Source organism: Mobula hypostoma, chromosome 6 (genome assembly GCF_963921235.1).
Source record: "Mobula hypostoma chromosome 6, sMobHyp1.1, whole genome shotgun sequence".
NCBI lineage: Eukaryota > Metazoa > Chordata > Chondrichthyes > Myliobatiformes > Myliobatidae > Mobula > Mobula hypostoma.
In genome coordinates this window covers 18,106,259-18,124,999 of record NC_086102.1, presented here as the reverse complement: position 1 = coordinate 18,124,999, position 18,741 = coordinate 18,106,259, and the positions used below count along the sequence as shown (strand labels likewise).

At 40.8% G+C, this 18,741-nt stretch overlaps 1 protein-coding gene across 2 annotated transcripts in view; it reads left to right on the top strand.

The window, feature by feature from the left end:
* Positions 1 to 18,741, top strand: part of itsn1 (intersectin 1 (SH3 domain protein)) — a 241,208-nt gene that overhangs the window by 182,312 nt on the left and 40,155 nt on the right. For both annotated transcript variants that reach the window (XM_063050322.1, XM_063050321.1), the window contains 4 exons: positions 9,887 to 10,008; positions 12,829 to 12,935; positions 14,917 to 15,100; positions 17,342 to 17,440. In XM_063050322.1, the coding sequence (XP_062906392.1) occupies positions 9,887 to 10,008; positions 12,829 to 12,935; positions 14,917 to 15,100; positions 17,342 to 17,440 (512 nt within the window). The remainder of the gene's footprint in view (positions 1 to 9,886; positions 10,009 to 12,828; positions 12,936 to 14,916; positions 15,101 to 17,341; positions 17,441 to 18,741) is intronic.

Genomic DNA, 18,741 nt, shown 5'->3' with positions numbered 1-18,741 from the left:
AACTACTTCCTTTCTTATTCACTGCTAATTAAGTCCTTTCTAGGGATAGTAGGAAATCCAATTACTTTGCTACTTGTAATCTATGGTAGGTTTTTGGCAAAACATTAATATTGCCTGATTTGACCATTTTATTTCTGTGGTTAGAACATGGAACGGTACAGAATAGGAACAGGTCCTTTAGGTAATGATGTTGTGCCAACCTAATAAAACTAATCCCTTCTACCTCCATGTCATTCATTCTCTACATATTTATAAGCCTATTTGAGAACCTGTATCATTTCTTCCTTCTCTATCACTGGTAGTGCATTCCAGGCACCCACCATGCTCTCTGTTTGAAAAAAGCTTGCCCCTCACATCTTTAAACTTACCACCTCTTACCTTATGTACGTGCCGTTAGATATTTAAACTCTGGTATAAAGATAACATATGACCATTAGATATAGGAGCAGAATTGGACCATTTGGCCCATTGAGTCTGCTCTGCTAGTTCATGGCTGATCCTTTTTCCTCTCAGTCCCAATCTCCTGCCTTCTTCCCAGTATCCCTTCATGCCCTGACTAATCAAGAATATATCAACCTCTGCCTTAAATATATCTAATGACTTGGCCTCCACAGCTGCCTGTGGCAATATATTCCACAGATTCACTACTACTCTCTGGCTAAAGAAAGTCCTCCCATCTCCATTCTAAATGGACGTTCCTCTATTCTGAGGCTGTGTCCTCTGGTCCTAGACTTCCCCCACCGGAGGAAACATCCTCTCCACATCCACTCTATCAAGGCCTTTCAACATTGGATAGTTTTCAGTGAGACCCTCCCCTCATTCTTCTGCATTCCTGTGAGTACAGGCCCAGAGCATACATACTCTCCAAACGTGACCAGCCTTTCAATCCGGAATCATTTTGTGAACCTCCTTTGAGCCTTCTCCAATGTCAGCACATGCAGATGCTGGGTTTGTTCTATCTGTGCCTCTCATAATCTAATAAACTTCTACCAAGTCTCCCCTCAGCTTCTGTACTATAAGTAATATGTCCATCAGCTCCAGGGAAAATAACCCAAGCCTGCCCAAACTCTCCTTATTGCACATACTCTCTAATCCAGGCGGTATCCTGTTAACATTTGCGCCCTCTCCAAAGCCTCCACATCATTCCGAATTATATTTTGCTGGAATGGCCAGAATAGGATGCAATGCCCCAAATGCATCCAACCAGAGTTTCATAAAGCTGCAACATAACTTCCTGACTTTTGAACTCAATGTTGCGATTAATAGAGGCAAGCATGCCATATACCACCTTTACCACTCTTTCCAACTCGAGTTTTCAGAACTTTTTTTTTAAAAGAAGTTCCATTTGAAAACTGGGACTTTCTTTACAGATCATGGTTTGCTGTTGGTATACTTATTTCTGAGCTTGATCATTTGTTTTTAGAGTACATTTTAATAAATAAAATTCATAAAGATACCAATTCCTCATAGATTATAATAAGGATTCTTTATTTAATTTTAATTAAACTTGTGGAGTTGTTCTCTTTCAAATATAAATTGTCAAAATAAACAAGTTTTTAAAAAAATTATGTGAAGGATTTTCTTTCCACATCACTCACTGTGCTAGGTCCATACTGATTTTGGCTCGATACTGAGGAAGCATGCAGGAATTGTGCCCCTACATTTGTCCTAATCCTCTACTGTTACCCTTGCTACTTCATACTTCTGGAGAAGGTATTATACAAACCCTACAAAACATAGAAAAGGTAACAGAAAAGCCTCCTAAAAGTAACGGATACAGCCGAGTCTATCACAGGAAAAGCCTCCCCTCTCCCCTCCATTAGCCATATCTGCAAGGAGTGCTGCCATGAGAAAGCAGCATCTATAATCAGGGAACAATACCATCCAGGCCATGTTCTATTCTCACTGCTACCATTGGAAAGGAGATACAGGAGCCTTGGGTCCCATACCACTGAGTTCAGGAACAGTTATTACCCTTCAACCATCAGGCTGCTGAACCAGCGTGGATAACTTCACTCACCTCAACACTGAACTGATTCCATAAACTATGGACTCACTTTCAAGGACTCTACAACTCATATTCTCAGTATTATTTGTTTGTTTGTTTGCTTATTATTTGCACAGTTTGTCAGCACATCGGTTGCTTGTCAGGATTTCATTGATTCTATTGTACTTTGTTCTACTGTGAATGTCTGCAAGGAAATGAATCTCAGGGTAGGATATGGTGATATATATGAACTTTAATGATACATTACTTTTAAACTTTGAAACTCAAAAGGTTGATCCAGTTTATTCCTAAAATGAAGAGGTTGTCTTATGAAGACAACTCAAGCAGGTTGGACCTGTGCTCATTGTGTGAGATGTGATCTTCTCGACAGTGTCAAGGCTAACCAGGTTCCCGTGTCACGTCAGAGTCTAGAACAATGGGCATTGTTTCTGAATAAGGGGTTGCTCATTTAAGATAGCGAGAAACCATACAATCATGGACCGTGTAATCATGGCTGATTTTATAATCCCTCTCAACTCTGTTCTCCTGCTTTCTCCCTGTAACCTTTGACACCTTTACTGATCAAGAACCTGTCAACCGCTGTGTTAAATATACCCCATGACAGGAAGAATTTCTTCTCAGCAGGTAGTGAATCTTTAGATTTCCCTACCCAGAATACTAGAGAGACTGATTCACTGAAAATACTCAACATTGAGACTGACTGTTTTCTGGTGCAGAATTGAATCAAGACTTTGGGGGGACAGGCAGAAAAATGGAGCTGAGGCCAAGATCTAATCAGCCTTGATCTTATCGAAAGGCAGTAGGGATGAGGGGCCTGTCCTGACCCTGTTGTATGATCTCAAACTCAGATCGTAAGCACTTGTAGTGCACCATGTTTGCACTGATTGAAACATTTAAATAAAAAATCATAGGGTGAAGTACATGTAGAAATCATAGCTGAAAACTGAGGGAATTAATACAGTCAGACTTCTCATAGTCGAGCAGCAATTCTATGAGCAGAGTTATTTAGAAAGAATGGTCACTATTACACAAGTAATTCAGATTTATTTATCACGTACATTGAAACATACAGTGGAATGTGTCTTTTGTGTTAACATCAACACACTCAAGGATGTGCTGGGGGTAGCCCTCACGTTCCAGCAACAACATAGTATGCCCACGATATTCAACACAATACAACACAGAATAACAGAAGCAGCAGCAGCAGCAACAACAACAAAGCAAGCCCCTTCCCCACCCTCCCATCCATACACACACACACGCCTCCAACTCCAGCACAGGCAGCCTCTAGGCCTCCCGTCCTTGGCCCCAGGCAAGTATTATACATCACTATAAATGATCATAGGTCGATATTGAGTATTAATTACAGCAAAGTCTAAAATCCAATAGAGATGAATGAAGTTACTTAATAAACCCTTCAGGCACCCAATAAACAGTCTTCAGTAATGTGCTGAATGTGCTGAGTCACTTGTGCTCAGTGGACTTTCTGTGGCTGAGTTGTCTGCAGAGGCAAGTCAAGAAATCTGTTTTTGACAGCGAGTTTTAACTCAACTTGCCCTTCATGAGCTAGGGCTGGTTTTACTTTCCCAATAATTTTGAGCATTTATTAAAGCTGAGAAATGCTTGTCTTAATCTGAAACCTATTTTAACACACTGCAGATTAATTGACATCTTCACTTGTCTGCTTGAATTGTTGCTGTTTTTAAATCCGTCCATTATTTTGTATCTCCTTATGTTTTTACCCTTTGAGGTCTCTGCCTTGTAGACACAAGATGCTGGAAATCTTCAGCAATCAGACAAAATGCTGGAGGAACTCAGCAGGTCAGGCTACATCGATGGAGGGGAATAAACAATTGATCTTTCAGGATGAGACTATTCAAATGTCAGCTGTCTATTCCCCTCCACAGGCTGATTTGCTGAGTTCCTCCAGCATTTTGTGCATGTTGCTTGAGGTCTCTGCTCCAGTTTTATCCTTTGCTGTTCTGACAGACATACCTTTGGCTGTCAAAACTTATCCTGGAATTTCCCCTCTGAATTGTCTACATTCTCCTGTCAAGAATTCCCTCTCTAAACAGAACCAGTCTCAATATGTGTGGCTCAGTGCCAAAGTTTGTTCAATTAGTTTTTACACATTGAGGTATCTTGAGGAGAGAAGGCTTGCAGCTGGTTACTTCCAACATTCACAACTTTTGTTTTCAAGTACCTTAGAATGTACTGCATTAAAAGGTCAATGTGAATTTAGGTTATTGCTGTTCAGTAAGCATTGATAGAAAGCAAAGACAAATCTGGAGAATTGGCAGGTATTCCCATTACTTTTATAAAATATATCAGGATCACCCTACAAAAATATGGCCTCCTGTTCTGCATTACTTAACTATTGACTTAACTCTATTTGTGTGCCTTGTGTTTGGCCAGGGGTGGGGGGTGTTCATCTTCCATTCATTTAACCAATGAAGATGATTTTGATTCCTCTTCCAACAGTTTATCTGGGTGAACAGCTGTGGTTGGTTTTGAGAGACGGGAACATGGGTTTCTCACAATGGCTTTCCTTCACTTAACTTTAAAACCTGTTCTTTACTGAGCAAATGCAAATTTCAGGATTCAGAATTCGGTTTATTAACACTGGTGTGTCTCATGAAATCTGTTTTATGGCAGCAATACAAATATACATTAAGTTACAATAATGTATATAGTATATATCTTATTGATAAATTACAGTAAGGTATATATATCTCTATATCTATTAATGACAGCACTCCTGTGCCTATTGAAAACGTCCTCAGTGCTGGGGAAGTTAGTGCCTATGATGGAGCTGGTTGAGTTTACAACCCTCTGCGGCTGTGCATTGCCCCCCACCCCATGCCAGACAGTGATGCAGCCGGTTAGGATACTGTCCACGATACATCTGCAGAAATTTGTGAGTGTCTTTGGTGATGTTCTAAATCTTTTCAAACTCCTAATGAAGCTAATGAAGTATAGCTACTGGCATGCCTTCTTTGTAACTGTATCAATACCTTGGGCCCAGGACAGACCTTCAGAGGTGTTAACACCCAGGAACTTGAAGCTGCTCAGCTTTTCCACTACTGATTCCTCTATGAGGACTATCGTACATTCCCTCGACTTGATGTGACTTGAGTTACTAATGGAACCTTCCACTTATGGGAATTGTAGTACTGTGCTGCACCAGTATTGGATACATTGGTAGCGTTCAAGAGTTGTTGAATATATAGAGAAACAAAGCGACTTGGTTGTTGCACGTTAGAATATCAATGGTGCCTCGTACAGGTACAGCACATTATGTCCAACAGTGTAAAACTAAATCTAGTTCAGTGAACCATGTCTTGCAGCTTCATACTGTTTATGTCCTTTGGCTTAGATTTTATATCCTGGAACTTTTTAAAAGAACTCAAGGACTTATTGACACCAAACATATGGTTCAAATTTTTTGTGATCCGTTTTTTAAGGCAAACGTTTAGGTATACCAGCAACCAGGGTCTAATTCCCTCCACTATCTGTAAGGAGTATATAAGTTCTCCCCATGATCGCGTGGGTTTCCTCCAGTTCTCCAGTTTTCAGTCCAAAGACAGTCATTGTAAATTGTCTCATGACTAGGCTGGGGTTAAAATGGGGGATTGCGGGGGATTGCTGGGCAGCGCGGCTCAAAGGGCTGCAAAAGCCTGTTTCGTGCTGTATCTCAATAAATAAATAAAAGCTTGCCAGTTTACAGTAATGCTGTACCTTTACCAGGGATTATTTGAATTTATAAAGTGCTTGCTGGCTATAATTTGATTAAGTGAAACCTTTAAAGTGGAAAGTATTCCTCACGCTTGAGACAAACTTATTAAAGGAACGGGTTGTCTTGAAAGGTAATCCAAAAAGAGGAGTTTTATGAAGGTTTTTTTTAAAAATTGGTAGAGATGCAAAAGGAAGAAGGGATATGCAGTCATATAGTGTATGACTGAGGCTGGTGAAAGGGCTACAAAGAATGACTGCAAGGCTAAGATAAATGCAAGAGTTGGTAGACTGAAGTATGTGAGAAAGGATGCAAAAATCATATTGAATGGAGAGCTGTGGAGATGTAAGTTCATTGTGTTTAAGAATGGAAAATCATTGTACATCAGTGAAGATGAGTGTGCTGGGAAAGAGAGAGTGCCTTAACCTTCAGAGATTGAATTTGCCGAATCAGGCACTTCAGACACTGCCAATGACATTACTCAAGTTCATTCAATGTCAATTCCAGTACACAAGTGTAAAGGAGAAACAGTCATTGTTACTCCAGATTCAATGCAGCACAAAAAAACGTAATGATGAAAAGAATACAATAAATATAAATATGTGAGATCGTTTATATAGATAGATTGATTGTATGTCCATAAATTGGCCCAGAAGTGGCTGTACGTAAGGTGACTGACAGGAAATGATAAAGTAGTCATGATGGTTGGAGGTGTTGATCAGCCTTACTGCTTGGGAAGGTATCTGTTTCTGAGTCTGGTAGTCCTGGTGTGGATGCTACGTAACTTCCTTTTCCTTCCTGAAGAGAATGGGACAAACAGTCCATGAGCAAGGTGGGTGGGAACCTTCGTGACGTTACTGGGGGGGAATCTCATTGAAACCCCCTGAAGGGCCAAGATGGAAGTAGTATAGCAGTTAGCGTAACACTATTACAGCATCACCGACCTGGGTCAATTTCCTGGCTCAATCTGTAAGGAGTTTGTACGTTCTCCCCATGACTTTGTGGGTTTCTGCCATGTGCTCCAGTTTCCTTCCATATTCCAAAACATACAGGTTTGTAAGTTAATTGGTTGTGTGGGTTTCATTGGGCGAAGCCGGCTCATTGAGCCAGAAGGGGCTGTCGCTGTGCTATATCTTTAAAATGAAATAAGTAGAGTGTGGGTGGGGTGTGGAGATGACATGGGAGAATCTATGAACAGAGTAGAAGGATATACGGAAAAGGATCGAGTGCTTTCCCGGCATACATGATGAATAAACTCTTCTCAGGCTTTTAGCAGGGTACAGGTATCAATTTTAACCGACGTTTCGATGACAAACTCTGCCATCTTCGTCAGGGATGATGCTTAGACTTGTCTCGTCAGGTTGTATATAATATCGGATCAAATCGATACCTGTGCCCTGCTGGAAGCCCAAGAAGAGTTTAGTTGTCAGAAGGATATACCTTCAGGACTAAGGAGGAGGAATTTCTTTAGCCTGAGGTTGGTGAATCTGTGGAATTCTTTGCCACAGGCAATCGTGGAGGCCAAGTCGTTGGGTATATTTAAAGTAGAGGTTGTTAGGTTTTTAATTAGTAAGGGTGGCAAAGGTTACGGGGAGAATGCAGGAAAATGGAGTTGAGAGGGATAATAAATCAGCCATGATGGAATGGCAAAGCATTCTCGATGGGCCAAATGGCCTAATTCTGCTGCCATGTCCTATGGTTACGTTTGCTGTGTTTAAATTGCCAGGAAATAAGATGTGGACAGTATGTTTACATCTTAAGTTTAACTGAGATAAAATTTCAAGTCATGTAATATATTTAAACGTTTTCAGCTCCGAGTCTGGTATCCACAGTCTCTTGCTTTGTTAATCTTGCAGGATATCTTGAATAAGAACCTCATTAGGAGTACATTGGTTAAATAATTAATGAAAGCTATTATAATTTCTTGGTAGCTGTCACTAAGGAAGTTAAACACATGACACCAAAATCAATGGAAAATTGTTAAATGTGTTTCTTCTGCAGACCTTCTTGTGTAAATGTGCTTTTGCCATTTGGTGTTTCTAATGAGCTTTCTCAGAGACATTGGTATCTTTGCAAAAGAATATTACTCATAGAGCCTAACTTGCATGTAGATAATGTCAATGTAAATAAATGGGGATGATTGCTGAGTCTGGATACCTTGTACTTACAGCACAGAAATGACATTTCAGCCCAATGTGTCCAGACAGTGTCACTCCTGCAGTTGACCCACCTCACCAGTGTATTCAATGATTCAATTTAATATCAGAGAATGTATACGGTATACAACCTGAAATTCTTACTCGTTGCAGACATCCACAAAACAGAAAAAAACCCAAACTAGGAATGACAGAAAACATTGTGCACAATACTCCAAATTAGGCCTCATCAACATCTTACACAACTTCAACATAACATGCCAACTCCTGTACTCAGTGCGTTGATCTGGGAAAACCAGTGTGGCAAAGCTTTCTGAACGACCCTATCTATCTGTACTTTCAATGAATTATGGATCTGTATTCACAGATCCCTCTGTTCTACTGCACTCTTTGGTACCCCACTGCTCACCCTGTGAGACTTACCCTGGCTGGACCTCCCAAATTACAACATCTCACACTTGCCTGCATTAAATTCCATCTGCTATTTCTCAGCCCATTTTTCCAGCTGGTTCAGATCCCACTGCAAGCCATGACAGTCTTCCTTGCTGTCCACTACATCCCCAGTCCTGGTGTCATCTGCAAATTTGCTGATCCGGTTAACCCCATTATCATCCAGATCATTGATATAGGTGACAAATAGCGACAGACCTAGCACTGATCCCTGCAGGACACCACAAGTCACAGGCCTCCAGTCAGGGAGGTATCCATTTACTACCGCTCTTTGGTTTCTCCTGCCAAGCTAATGTTTAATTCAATTTGTTATCTCATCTTGACTGAACCTCCTTGACCAACCTCCCATGCAGGTCATGCTGAAGTCCATCTAGACAACATCCACTGCCTTACCTTTATCAACCTTCCTGGTAACTTCCTCGAAAAACTCTATAAGTTTGGTTTGACAGGACTTACCATGCACAAAGCCATGTTGACTATTCCTGTCTATTCAAGGACTTTTGTATCTGATCCCTTCGAATATCTTTTCAATAACTCTTCCACTACAGATGTCAGGCTCACCGGCCTATAATATTGTGGCTTGTTCTTTGGGTCTTTTCTTAAACAATGGACATCATTAACTATCCTCCAATCCTCTGGCACCTCGCCCCTGGCTAAGAGTGTTTTTAGACATCTATGCTAAGGCCCCTAGCAGCAGCTATACTAGCAGTATCTCTGCTAGTAGATCAGAACTGACTCAATCTTTGTGGCAGGTATAGGTCTCTGATTCCTGAGGCAGATAGGTTTTCTGCATTCTGAGCACAGTTAATAATTGATGGTTTAACTTGGCTTATGCATGAGACCTAAAATAATTGCCTGATCAAGGGATTGAGTTCGTTCTCATTCATCTAATAGTTCTGCAAATCAATGCACCATTGTACAGTGTGACTCTAATTAATAAGTTGGATGTTTGTTGATCTTGGCAAAGTTTAAGATTCTTCAACATGATAACAGGTAACTTTACACGCTGCAACCTGTTCACTGCAAACTATGAAATTGTCAGAAATAATGTATAATTAAGATTCCAGCATATTTGATATCGTAATTCTCTTTAATTCTGTCTGAAAAATTTCATTTTTATAATACTCATTCAAACTTTCAGTTGAGACCAGTGGGTTGGCTGTAATGGCATTGGTATGGGTTCTTTCTGTGTACTTAGGACCCTCAGTGTGTGTTAATATATACATCCACCTCAGTGACCACTTTATTAGGTACACCTGTACATCTCATTAATGCAAATATTTTATCAGCTAATCATATGGCAGCAATTCATAGCATAAAAACATGCAGACGCGGTCAAGAGGTTCAGTTGTTGCTCAGACCAAACATCAGAATGGGGAAGAAATGTGATCTAAGCGGCTTTGACTGTGGGATGATTGCTGGCGCCAGATGGAGTGGTTTGAGTATATTTCTGTGCACTTGCGTTCCTCAGTGTGTGAAACTGCATATGTTGGAATGTTGAGTGATGTATATTATTTAGTCTCCCCCTCTTCTGTGTAGGGTGTGCTGACTTGCATTTATTGGACATGCTAACACCATCAGAGAGGAAGCGGCAGGGTTACATCCATGAGCTCATCGTGACAGAGGAAAACTACGTGAGCGATCTGCAGCTTGTCACTGAGGTAAGGGAAAACTCCCCGGGAAATCAGATGCACATTTTCAAACATACCCCTAACTGTTCACAAGGTGAATGGGCATCAGTCTCCATCATACAACACGCTAACTTAATGTGATCAATCAGGATCAGGTTTAATATCACCGGCAGATGCTGTGAAATTTGCTGTTTTGCAACAGCAGTACAGTGCGATCTTTAAAAGAATACAAATTACAATAAGAAATATATTTATTTATAAGAGTAAATTAAATAAGTACTGCAAAAAGAGCAGAATACTGGAATCTGGAGCAAAACTGCTGGGAGAATTCAGCAGGTCATGCAGCATCTGTGGAGGGAAATGGACATTTGGTGTTTCAGGTTAAGACTTCTTCTGTACTGAAAGAGTAAAGGAGAAAACAGTATAAAAGGGCGAGGCAAGAGCTGGCACGCAATAGGAGGATCCAGGTGAGGAAGGAAAGATTTGCAGATTGGGGTGGATGGTGGTGGTGTGATGGAAATAGTGACAGAGGCTGGGAGGTGATAGGTGGACGCAACAATGTGCTGAAGACAATGGAAGCTGATAGGAATGCAAGGAGGAGTGTGGAACCAAGTAAAGGAGGTGGAGAGGACAGAGGGAACAGCTGGGTGAAGAGACCCAGTGGGAGGAGTGTATCAGTGATGAGCAAATATAGGAGGGGTAAGGAGCTAGGTGATTAGTACTGGAGGGTGGAGGTTGTTGAGTGCGTGTAGGAGAAAACAGGTAGACCAGGAGGAGGAGGAAAAAGACAGGGGGAGGGGGTTGCAGATTAGCTGGAAGTGCAGAATTCACTGTTCATGCCAGTGGGTTGTAGACTCTCATGCAGAATATGAACTGTTGCTCCTCTTTCAAGCGGTTTTTGACATGGAGTGCATTCAGTGCCAAATTCGACTTGCCTTGGGGCAATAGAGGTTGCCATAGCAAGATTAATTTTATAGCAAAGGTATTGAAGCATTACGTATCCACCTCAATAGCAGGTGTTGGCTTTATGCTGAGTTTCATTAGCTTTCTTGTTGTTTTTGGCACCAGTTCATAATTTATCAGATATACTACATTAATTGTCAGATCTGTATTCAGGACATCTGTCTTGTCATGCAGTCTTGTTTCTGTTAACCAGTAATTCCAGCTTATTATAGTTATAGTGTAGTGAGAGCTAAGCCCTATTCTACAGTGACTACCTGACCATCGCTCCAGATTTGTTTCATGAGTTTTGAGTCTTTTGTCTCCAGAACTAAATTCCAGCATTTTGAATGCATTTTAAATTGCTTTCCTGACCTGTGATCCTTCTCTTAATGATGTGTTTGCCTCTTCCCTTACGTTTTTCTAATCATCAGCCAGGTTTATTGCCATCTGCACAAGTGCAATGAAAAGCTTACTTGCAGCATCACTGGCACATACTGTAGCATCATATAAGCACCAAGACAACAATAATGTCCAAAAGTCTTAGGTACCCTAGGAATTTTGTATGGTTTCAAATGGCATGGCATTCCACAGAACCCTGATCTCAACATCACCCAGACTGCCTAGAGAGACAGAAGGAAGCAAGACAGACAAGGTCTGCAGAAAATCTGTGGCAAGTTCTCCAAGGTGCTTGGAACAACCTACCAGCTCATTTTCTTATAAAACTGCACAACAGTGTAACTAAGAGAATTGATGCCATTTTAAAGGCGAAGGGTGGTCAAAGCAAATATTGATTTGATTCAGTTTTTACTGTTTACTGCTTTTTATAGTAATTTTTTGATATTTAGAAACTTTTCATTTCATTAATTTTTAAATTACAGAATTGCAGAATTACAGAATTTTTTGCATGTGCCTAACACTTTTGCACAGTACTGTATATTCACAAGAAAAACATATTAAACATAAATTATACACAATTTTTACAAAAAAACACAATTATAACAATCTAACTATAAGAGATTCTGCAAATGCTGAAAATGAGGAGCAACAGACACAAAATGCTGGAGGAACAGTAGTTTACTTTGTAAGGTACAATGGGATGTTTTTTCCATCACAATATATCATTTCACATTTATCTACCAAAATGAATTGATCAATTATCTGCTCTCTTTTCTAAAGTGGAGTGTATTGTTCTTTAACTATGTACAGGTATACCATTAAATGAGACAACGTTTCTCTGAACCGGGGTGTAAAGCACAATAGCATACATAACACACAATAACTTATTAAAGTAACAATAAAACCTACAGATGAATTACACAAAAATAAAGTGCATAAATTAAATATTGTCAGGTACAGAACAGATTAACCAGTGACACTTCGAATGTGATGCGGCAGGGAGTTGAGATGCCTAGTGGCCTGAGGGAAGAAATGGTTTCCCATTCTGACCATTCTTGTTATGCATCGGAGTCTCCTGCCTAATGGTAAAAAGTCAAAGAGGATGCTGGATGGATGGGTGGGAACTTTAGTTATACTTTAAGGGCCCAGAGTACACAGCATTTATTATATGGTATTCATCCTTTGTTATATCCTTCAATTTAATATCATCTCTACATTTAGATGTAAATTATGTTTAATTATCTCAGTACAGATCCCTGTATAAGCAACATTGGAGGAACATTTTAACATGAATAGTGATCCCAGTACTGATCCTTATATAAACAACTTATTTGAGGAATGTTTTTAAGTCACATATTGTTTCAACTGTCTGTGTCTAGTGAACGCATGGGAGCAAATTCATACTTGGATATTGCAGAGTGCTCTAGTCAATGGCCTTTGCTCTTGTCAAGAAAGGTTTTATAACCCTGAATTATTAGCTGTTTCTATTAATGATCTGGTTTGGTTCACTAGGTCTTTCAGAAGCCATTACTCGAGTCTGATCTGTTGACGGAGAAAGAGGTGACCATGATCTTCGTTAACTGGAAAGAGCTCATCATGTGCAATATTAAATTGCTGAAGTAGGTACCCTTGGTGTGGAAACTTTTATAACAGTACAGTAATAATTTCTGTACCTTGCTACCTTCCTCTTGCAGCTGTATAAAACCCCGGTCATTATAGGAAGAACGTCAAGCGCCATGGTAGTGTAACAGTTAATGCGAGGCTGTTACAGCTCGGGGCGTTCCAGAACACGGAGTTCAATTCCAGCGCTGTTCTGTAAGGACTCTCTGTACATCCTCTCCATAGAATGTGTTGGTTTTGCCCAGGTGAACCTGTTTCCTCCCACAGTCCAAAGACAAATCAGATAGGTTAATTGGTCATTATAAATTGTCCCGTGATTAGGTTAGGGTTAATCGGGGTTCTCAAACCCAACCTCCATTAAAAACAGTTAAAAAGCAAGAAGGGAATGTAAATATGGACCGAGAGAGAGAAAAAAAATTACATTAAATGAAAATGTTGAATAAAGGATCTCCAGGTCTGTTCAAATTTAGCTGAAGAATCATAAAGATTACTTCTAATTTTCTCCAAACTTAAGCATAGTATCGTCTGGGAAAACCAAAAGAACGTAGTTGGAACATTAGTCTCTTTCCAATGTTGTAAAATACATCTTTTCGCCATTAAAGTAAGAAATGCAATCATTCTACGGGCTGAAGGAGAAAGATTACTGGAAATTTTAGGTAATCCAAAGATAACAGTAATAGGATGGGGAGAGATATCTCTATTCAATACCTTTGAGATAATATTAAAAATGTCTCTCCAAAAAGTTTCCAGAGTAGGGCAGGACCAAAACATATGGGTTAAAGAGGCTATCTCCCCATGACATCTGTCACAAAGAGGATTAATATGAGAATAAAAACAAGCTAATTTATCTTTGGACATATGTGCTCTATGGACAACTTTAAATTGAATTAGGGAATGTTTAGCACAGATAGAGGAAGTATTGACTAGTTGTAAAATATGCACCCAGTCATCCACCGAAATAATAAAGCCCAATAAAGACGTGATTGTTTTAAGTTGTTTAACTCTACTTGATTCCTAGTTAGCCCATTGCTTTGCTTTGCTTTTTAGATTAGTTGCACGGTGGGTTTTTTTTTGGGGTTTTTTTGGGTTTTTTTTCCTTTCCTTATTGATATATATAAAAATTAGTATACTATTATACTACCTTGTTAATTTTATATTTAAACTGCACTGTTTGTACTAATTTTTTTTTGTATTAATATTTCCTGTAAAGTTATATTGTAAGTGTATTAGTGCCTATATGGTTTACCTTTTGTGTACTAATTCAATAAAAAGATTTTAAAAAGAAAAGGGTTAATCGGGGTTGTGGGGTTGCTGGGGCGGCGTGGCTGGAAGGGCCGGAAATGCGTATTTCGCACTGTATCACTAAATAAAGTAAATAAATTTAGAAATTTTAGAGAGGGTGCAGAGCAGATTTACCTGGATGCTGCATGGATTAGCGAGCGTTATTTTATGTTAAAGCAATAACTGCTGATAACATCAAGTTCCAAGTACCTCCTGTATTATGCAACCTTTGGGAATGACAGTAGTTGTTTCTTTCTAAGCCGGATCAATAGCAATTTGTGGTGGCACGGTAGTGTAGTGGTTAGCGCCTTGCTTTACAGTGTCAGCTGTAAGATCTGAGTTCGATTCCCTTCACTGTCTGTAAGGAGTTTGTACATTCTCCCCGTGAGAATGGGGTCAAGAGGCATAATAAATCCGTGACTGTGTGGGTTTCCTCTGGGTGCTCCGAGTTCTTCCCACATTCCAAAGTCATAACAGTTAGTGGATTAACTGGTTATTATAAATCATCTCGTGTTAAATAGGTGGGTCACCAAGTGGTGTGGCTCGCTGGGCTGCAAGGCCCTGCTCCATGCTCTATCTCTGAACAAAACAGCATATGATGGAATGGCAGAGCCTAGTTCTGCTCCCCTGTCTTATGGTCTTTGAATGTGTTGTCTTTGAAATGTGCACAAAAATGCTTCTGTTTTCGCCTCACTGAAGGGCACTGCGAGTAAGGAAGAAGATGTCAGGGGAAAGGATGCCGGTAAAAATGATTGGAGACATTTTGACTGCACAGTTGCCTCATATGCAGCCCTACATCCGATTCTGCAGCTGCCAGCTTAATGGAGCAGCTCTCATCCAGCAAAAGACGGACGAGATCATCGAATTTAAAGAATTTGTCAAAGTAAGTGATCACCCTGTACTGTGCACAATGAATGTGGTCTCTGCTTTGCTTCTGGTTATATTTAACATAAATTCTGGATTTCAGTCAAATATTATTGTTGCAAAATTTATTAATGCAGTTTTTACTACTGCCATGATGAGGCTAAACTCAGGTTGGAGGAGCAACACCTCATATACTGCCTAGGTAGTCTCCAGCCCCTTGGTATGAACATTGAATTCTCCAACTTCCGGTAATTCCCTCCCCTTCCCTTCCCCTATCCCTATGTCACTCTGCCCCATCCCCCAGCTGCCTACCACCTCCCTCATGGTTCCGCCCCCTTCTACTACCCATAGTGTTTTCCCCTATTCTTTCTTCACCTTTCCTGCCTATCCCCTCCCTGCTTCCCTTCCCCCACCCCTTTATCTTTCCCCTTACTGGTTTTTCACCTGGATCCTACCAGCCTTCTCCTTCCCACCCTCCCCCCACCTTCTTTATAGGGTCTCTGCCCCTTCCCTCTACAGTCCTGACGAAGGGTTCTGGCCCGAAACGTCGACTGATCGTTTCCACTGATGCTGCCCGACCTGCTGAGTTCCTCCAGCGTGTTGTGAGTGTTGCTTTGACCCCAGCATCTGCAGATTATTTTGTGTTAATGCAGTTTTTGATGGCACAATGGTTGCTGGTGTTGAGCATGGTGTAGAAGGTTATAGGTTACAATGGGACATTGATAGGATGCAGAGCTGGACTGAGATGGAGTTCAGTCTGGAAAAGAGTGAAGTGATTCACTGCAAGGTCAAATCTGCAGTCAGAATACAAGGCTAATGGCAAGATTTTAAGCAGTGTGGAAGAACAGAGGGATCTTGGGGTTTAAGTTTATAGATCCCTCAAAGTTGCCACACAAATTGATAGAGTAGTTATGAAGGCATGTGGTGTGTTGGCCTTCATTAGTTAGGGGATTAATTTCAAGAACCACAAGGTAATGTTGCAGCTCTATAAAGCTCTGGTTGGACCACACTTCCGTATTGTGTTCGGTTCCAGTTTCCTCGTTTTAGGAAGGATGTGGAAGCTTTAGAGAAGGTGCGGAGGAGATTTACCAGGATGCTACCTGGATTTGAGAACATATCTCAGGAAAGGTTGAGCAAGTTAGGGGTCTTCTCTAAAGCAAAGGAAGATGAGAGGATACTTGATGGAGGTGTATAAGATGATAAGAGGTTTAGAGTGAGTGGACAGCCAGAGACTTTGTACAAGGACAGCAATGGCTAATACGATAGGACATACTTTTAAGGTGTTTACAGGAAAATGCAGGGAAGATATCAAAGGTAGATTTTATTTTACATAGTCAGTCCTGCCAGGGGTGGTGGTAGAGGAAGACACGTTTAGGGCATTTAAGAGATTCTTATATAAGTTTTTAAAAAGGTGTACGGCATGCTTGCATTTATTGGTTGAGGATTGAGTTCAATTGTCAGGAAGTTATGTTGTGCCCTTCTAAAACTCTAGTTAGGCTGCATCTGGAGTATTGCAATCAATACTGGTCACTCCATTATAGGAAGAATGTCAAGGCTTTAGAGAGGGTGTAGAAGAAATTTACCAGGATGCTGCCTCATTTAGAGGCATGTGGTCTGAGGAGAGGTAGGATAAACTAGGGCTGTTTCGTCAGGAGTAGTGGAGACTGAGAGGAGACCTGATAAAAGTTCATAAAATTATAACGGGCAAAGACAGAGCTGACAGCCAGTATCTTGAGCGAAAACCACCAAAATGCTGGAGGAACTCGGCAGGTCAGGCAGCACCTATGGAGAGGAATAAACAGTGGATGTTTCAGGCTGAGACCCTTCATCAGCATGGTATTGTTTTCCCAGTGTCAAAATATCTCATACCAGGGGGCACACGTTTAAGATGAGAGGGAGAAAGTCCAAAGGAGATTTGCAGGGCAAGTTATTTTTAAGCACAGTATTGAGGGTTTCTGGAATGCACTGCTGGGGCTAATAGTGGAGGCAGAAACAATAGAGGCATTTAAGAAAGTCTTAGATAGGGACATAAGTGTGCAGAGAATGGAGGATATGGACTATGTGCAGGTGGAAATATTTAGTTTAATTAGGTATCATTATCTTAATCTTAATTACTTCAGCACAACGTGATGGGCTGAAGGGCCTGTATCTATGCTGTACCAGGTTCACGGAATGAAATGACCAGACCAGTAAGTGTCTTTGGTTGTCTTACAAAGCCTAAGATATCATAATTAATATTGTTCTGCTCATATTTTGACAGAGACTAGCGATGGACCCACAATGTAAAGGAATGCCACTGTCAAGTTTCCTACTAAAGCCTATGCAAAGAGTAACACGCTATCCCTTAATCATAAAAAATGTAAGAACATGTCTTTCTATGCAAGCTCTCCATTGAACTAGTCATTATAAAATCTCTCACAAGGCAGACTTTTGAGAAAATTTACTTTTTTACATTGGTGAGCAATGATAAAATGCACCATTTGTTACAATCACTTTTACAATGGAATGAGATACAGGGGAACTTTATTTGAAATAATCGAAGAAAGAAGTTAATCGTGGAGTTCCACTCAAGCTATCTCGCACACTTTTTATATTATATTCACCTTTGAAACTGTATTCTGAAAGTCATCGGTGTCATCCAGAAAGAAACGAGAGAAAATCTGCAGATGCTGGAAATCCAAGAAACACACACACAAAATGATGGAGGGGCTCGGCAGGCCAGGCAGCATCTATGGAAAAGAGTACAGTTGACGTTTAGGGCCAAGACGCATCAGTAGGACTGGAGAAAAAAAGATGGGGAGTTGATTTAAAAGGTGGGGGAGGAGAGTGAGAAATACAAGGTGATAGGCGAAACAGGGAGGGGGGAGGAGTGAAGTATAGAGCTGGGAAGTAGATTGTTAAAAGAGATACAGGGCAGGAGAAGGGAGAATCTAACTGGAGAAGACAGAAGGCCATGGAAGAAAGCAAAGAGGGAAGGAGTACCAGAGAGAGGTGAGAGGGAGTGCCAGAGGGTGTGAAATGAAGAAATCCAGTTGAGGGCAGTGTTGATGGTGAAGGAAGGGGAGCCCCTTTCTTTGAAGAAGGAGGACATCTCCTTCATTCTGGAATGGAAAGCCTCATCTAAGAGCAGATGCAGCAAAGACGGAGGAATTAAGAGAAGCAGATGGTGTTTTTACAAGTAACACGGTGGGGAGAGGTATAGTGTTGGGTAGCTGTGACGGCCTGTGGGTTTATAATAGACATCAGTAGATAGGTTGTCTCCAGAGATAGAGACAGTGAGATCAAGAAAGGGGAGGGAGGTGTCGGAAATGGACCAGGTAAATTTGAGGGCAGGGTGGAAGTTGGAGGCGAAGTTGATGAAGTCAATGAGCTCTGCGTGGGTGCAGGAAGCAGCACCAATGCAGTTGTCGATATAGAATAGGAAAAGTGGTGGACATTGGTGTAAGTTTGGAACATAGACTGTTCCACGTAGCCAACAAACAGGCAGACATAGCTGGGGCCCATGCAAGTGCCCATAGCTACAGCTTTGAAGTTATTTGTTGGATAAAAATGTGCACCACACATTCTTCGGCTGAGAAACCTCACCCACTTTTGCTTAAATATAAACTTCAAGATTCAAGATTGTCACTCTTCAGTACACGAGTGTAAAGGAGAACAAAA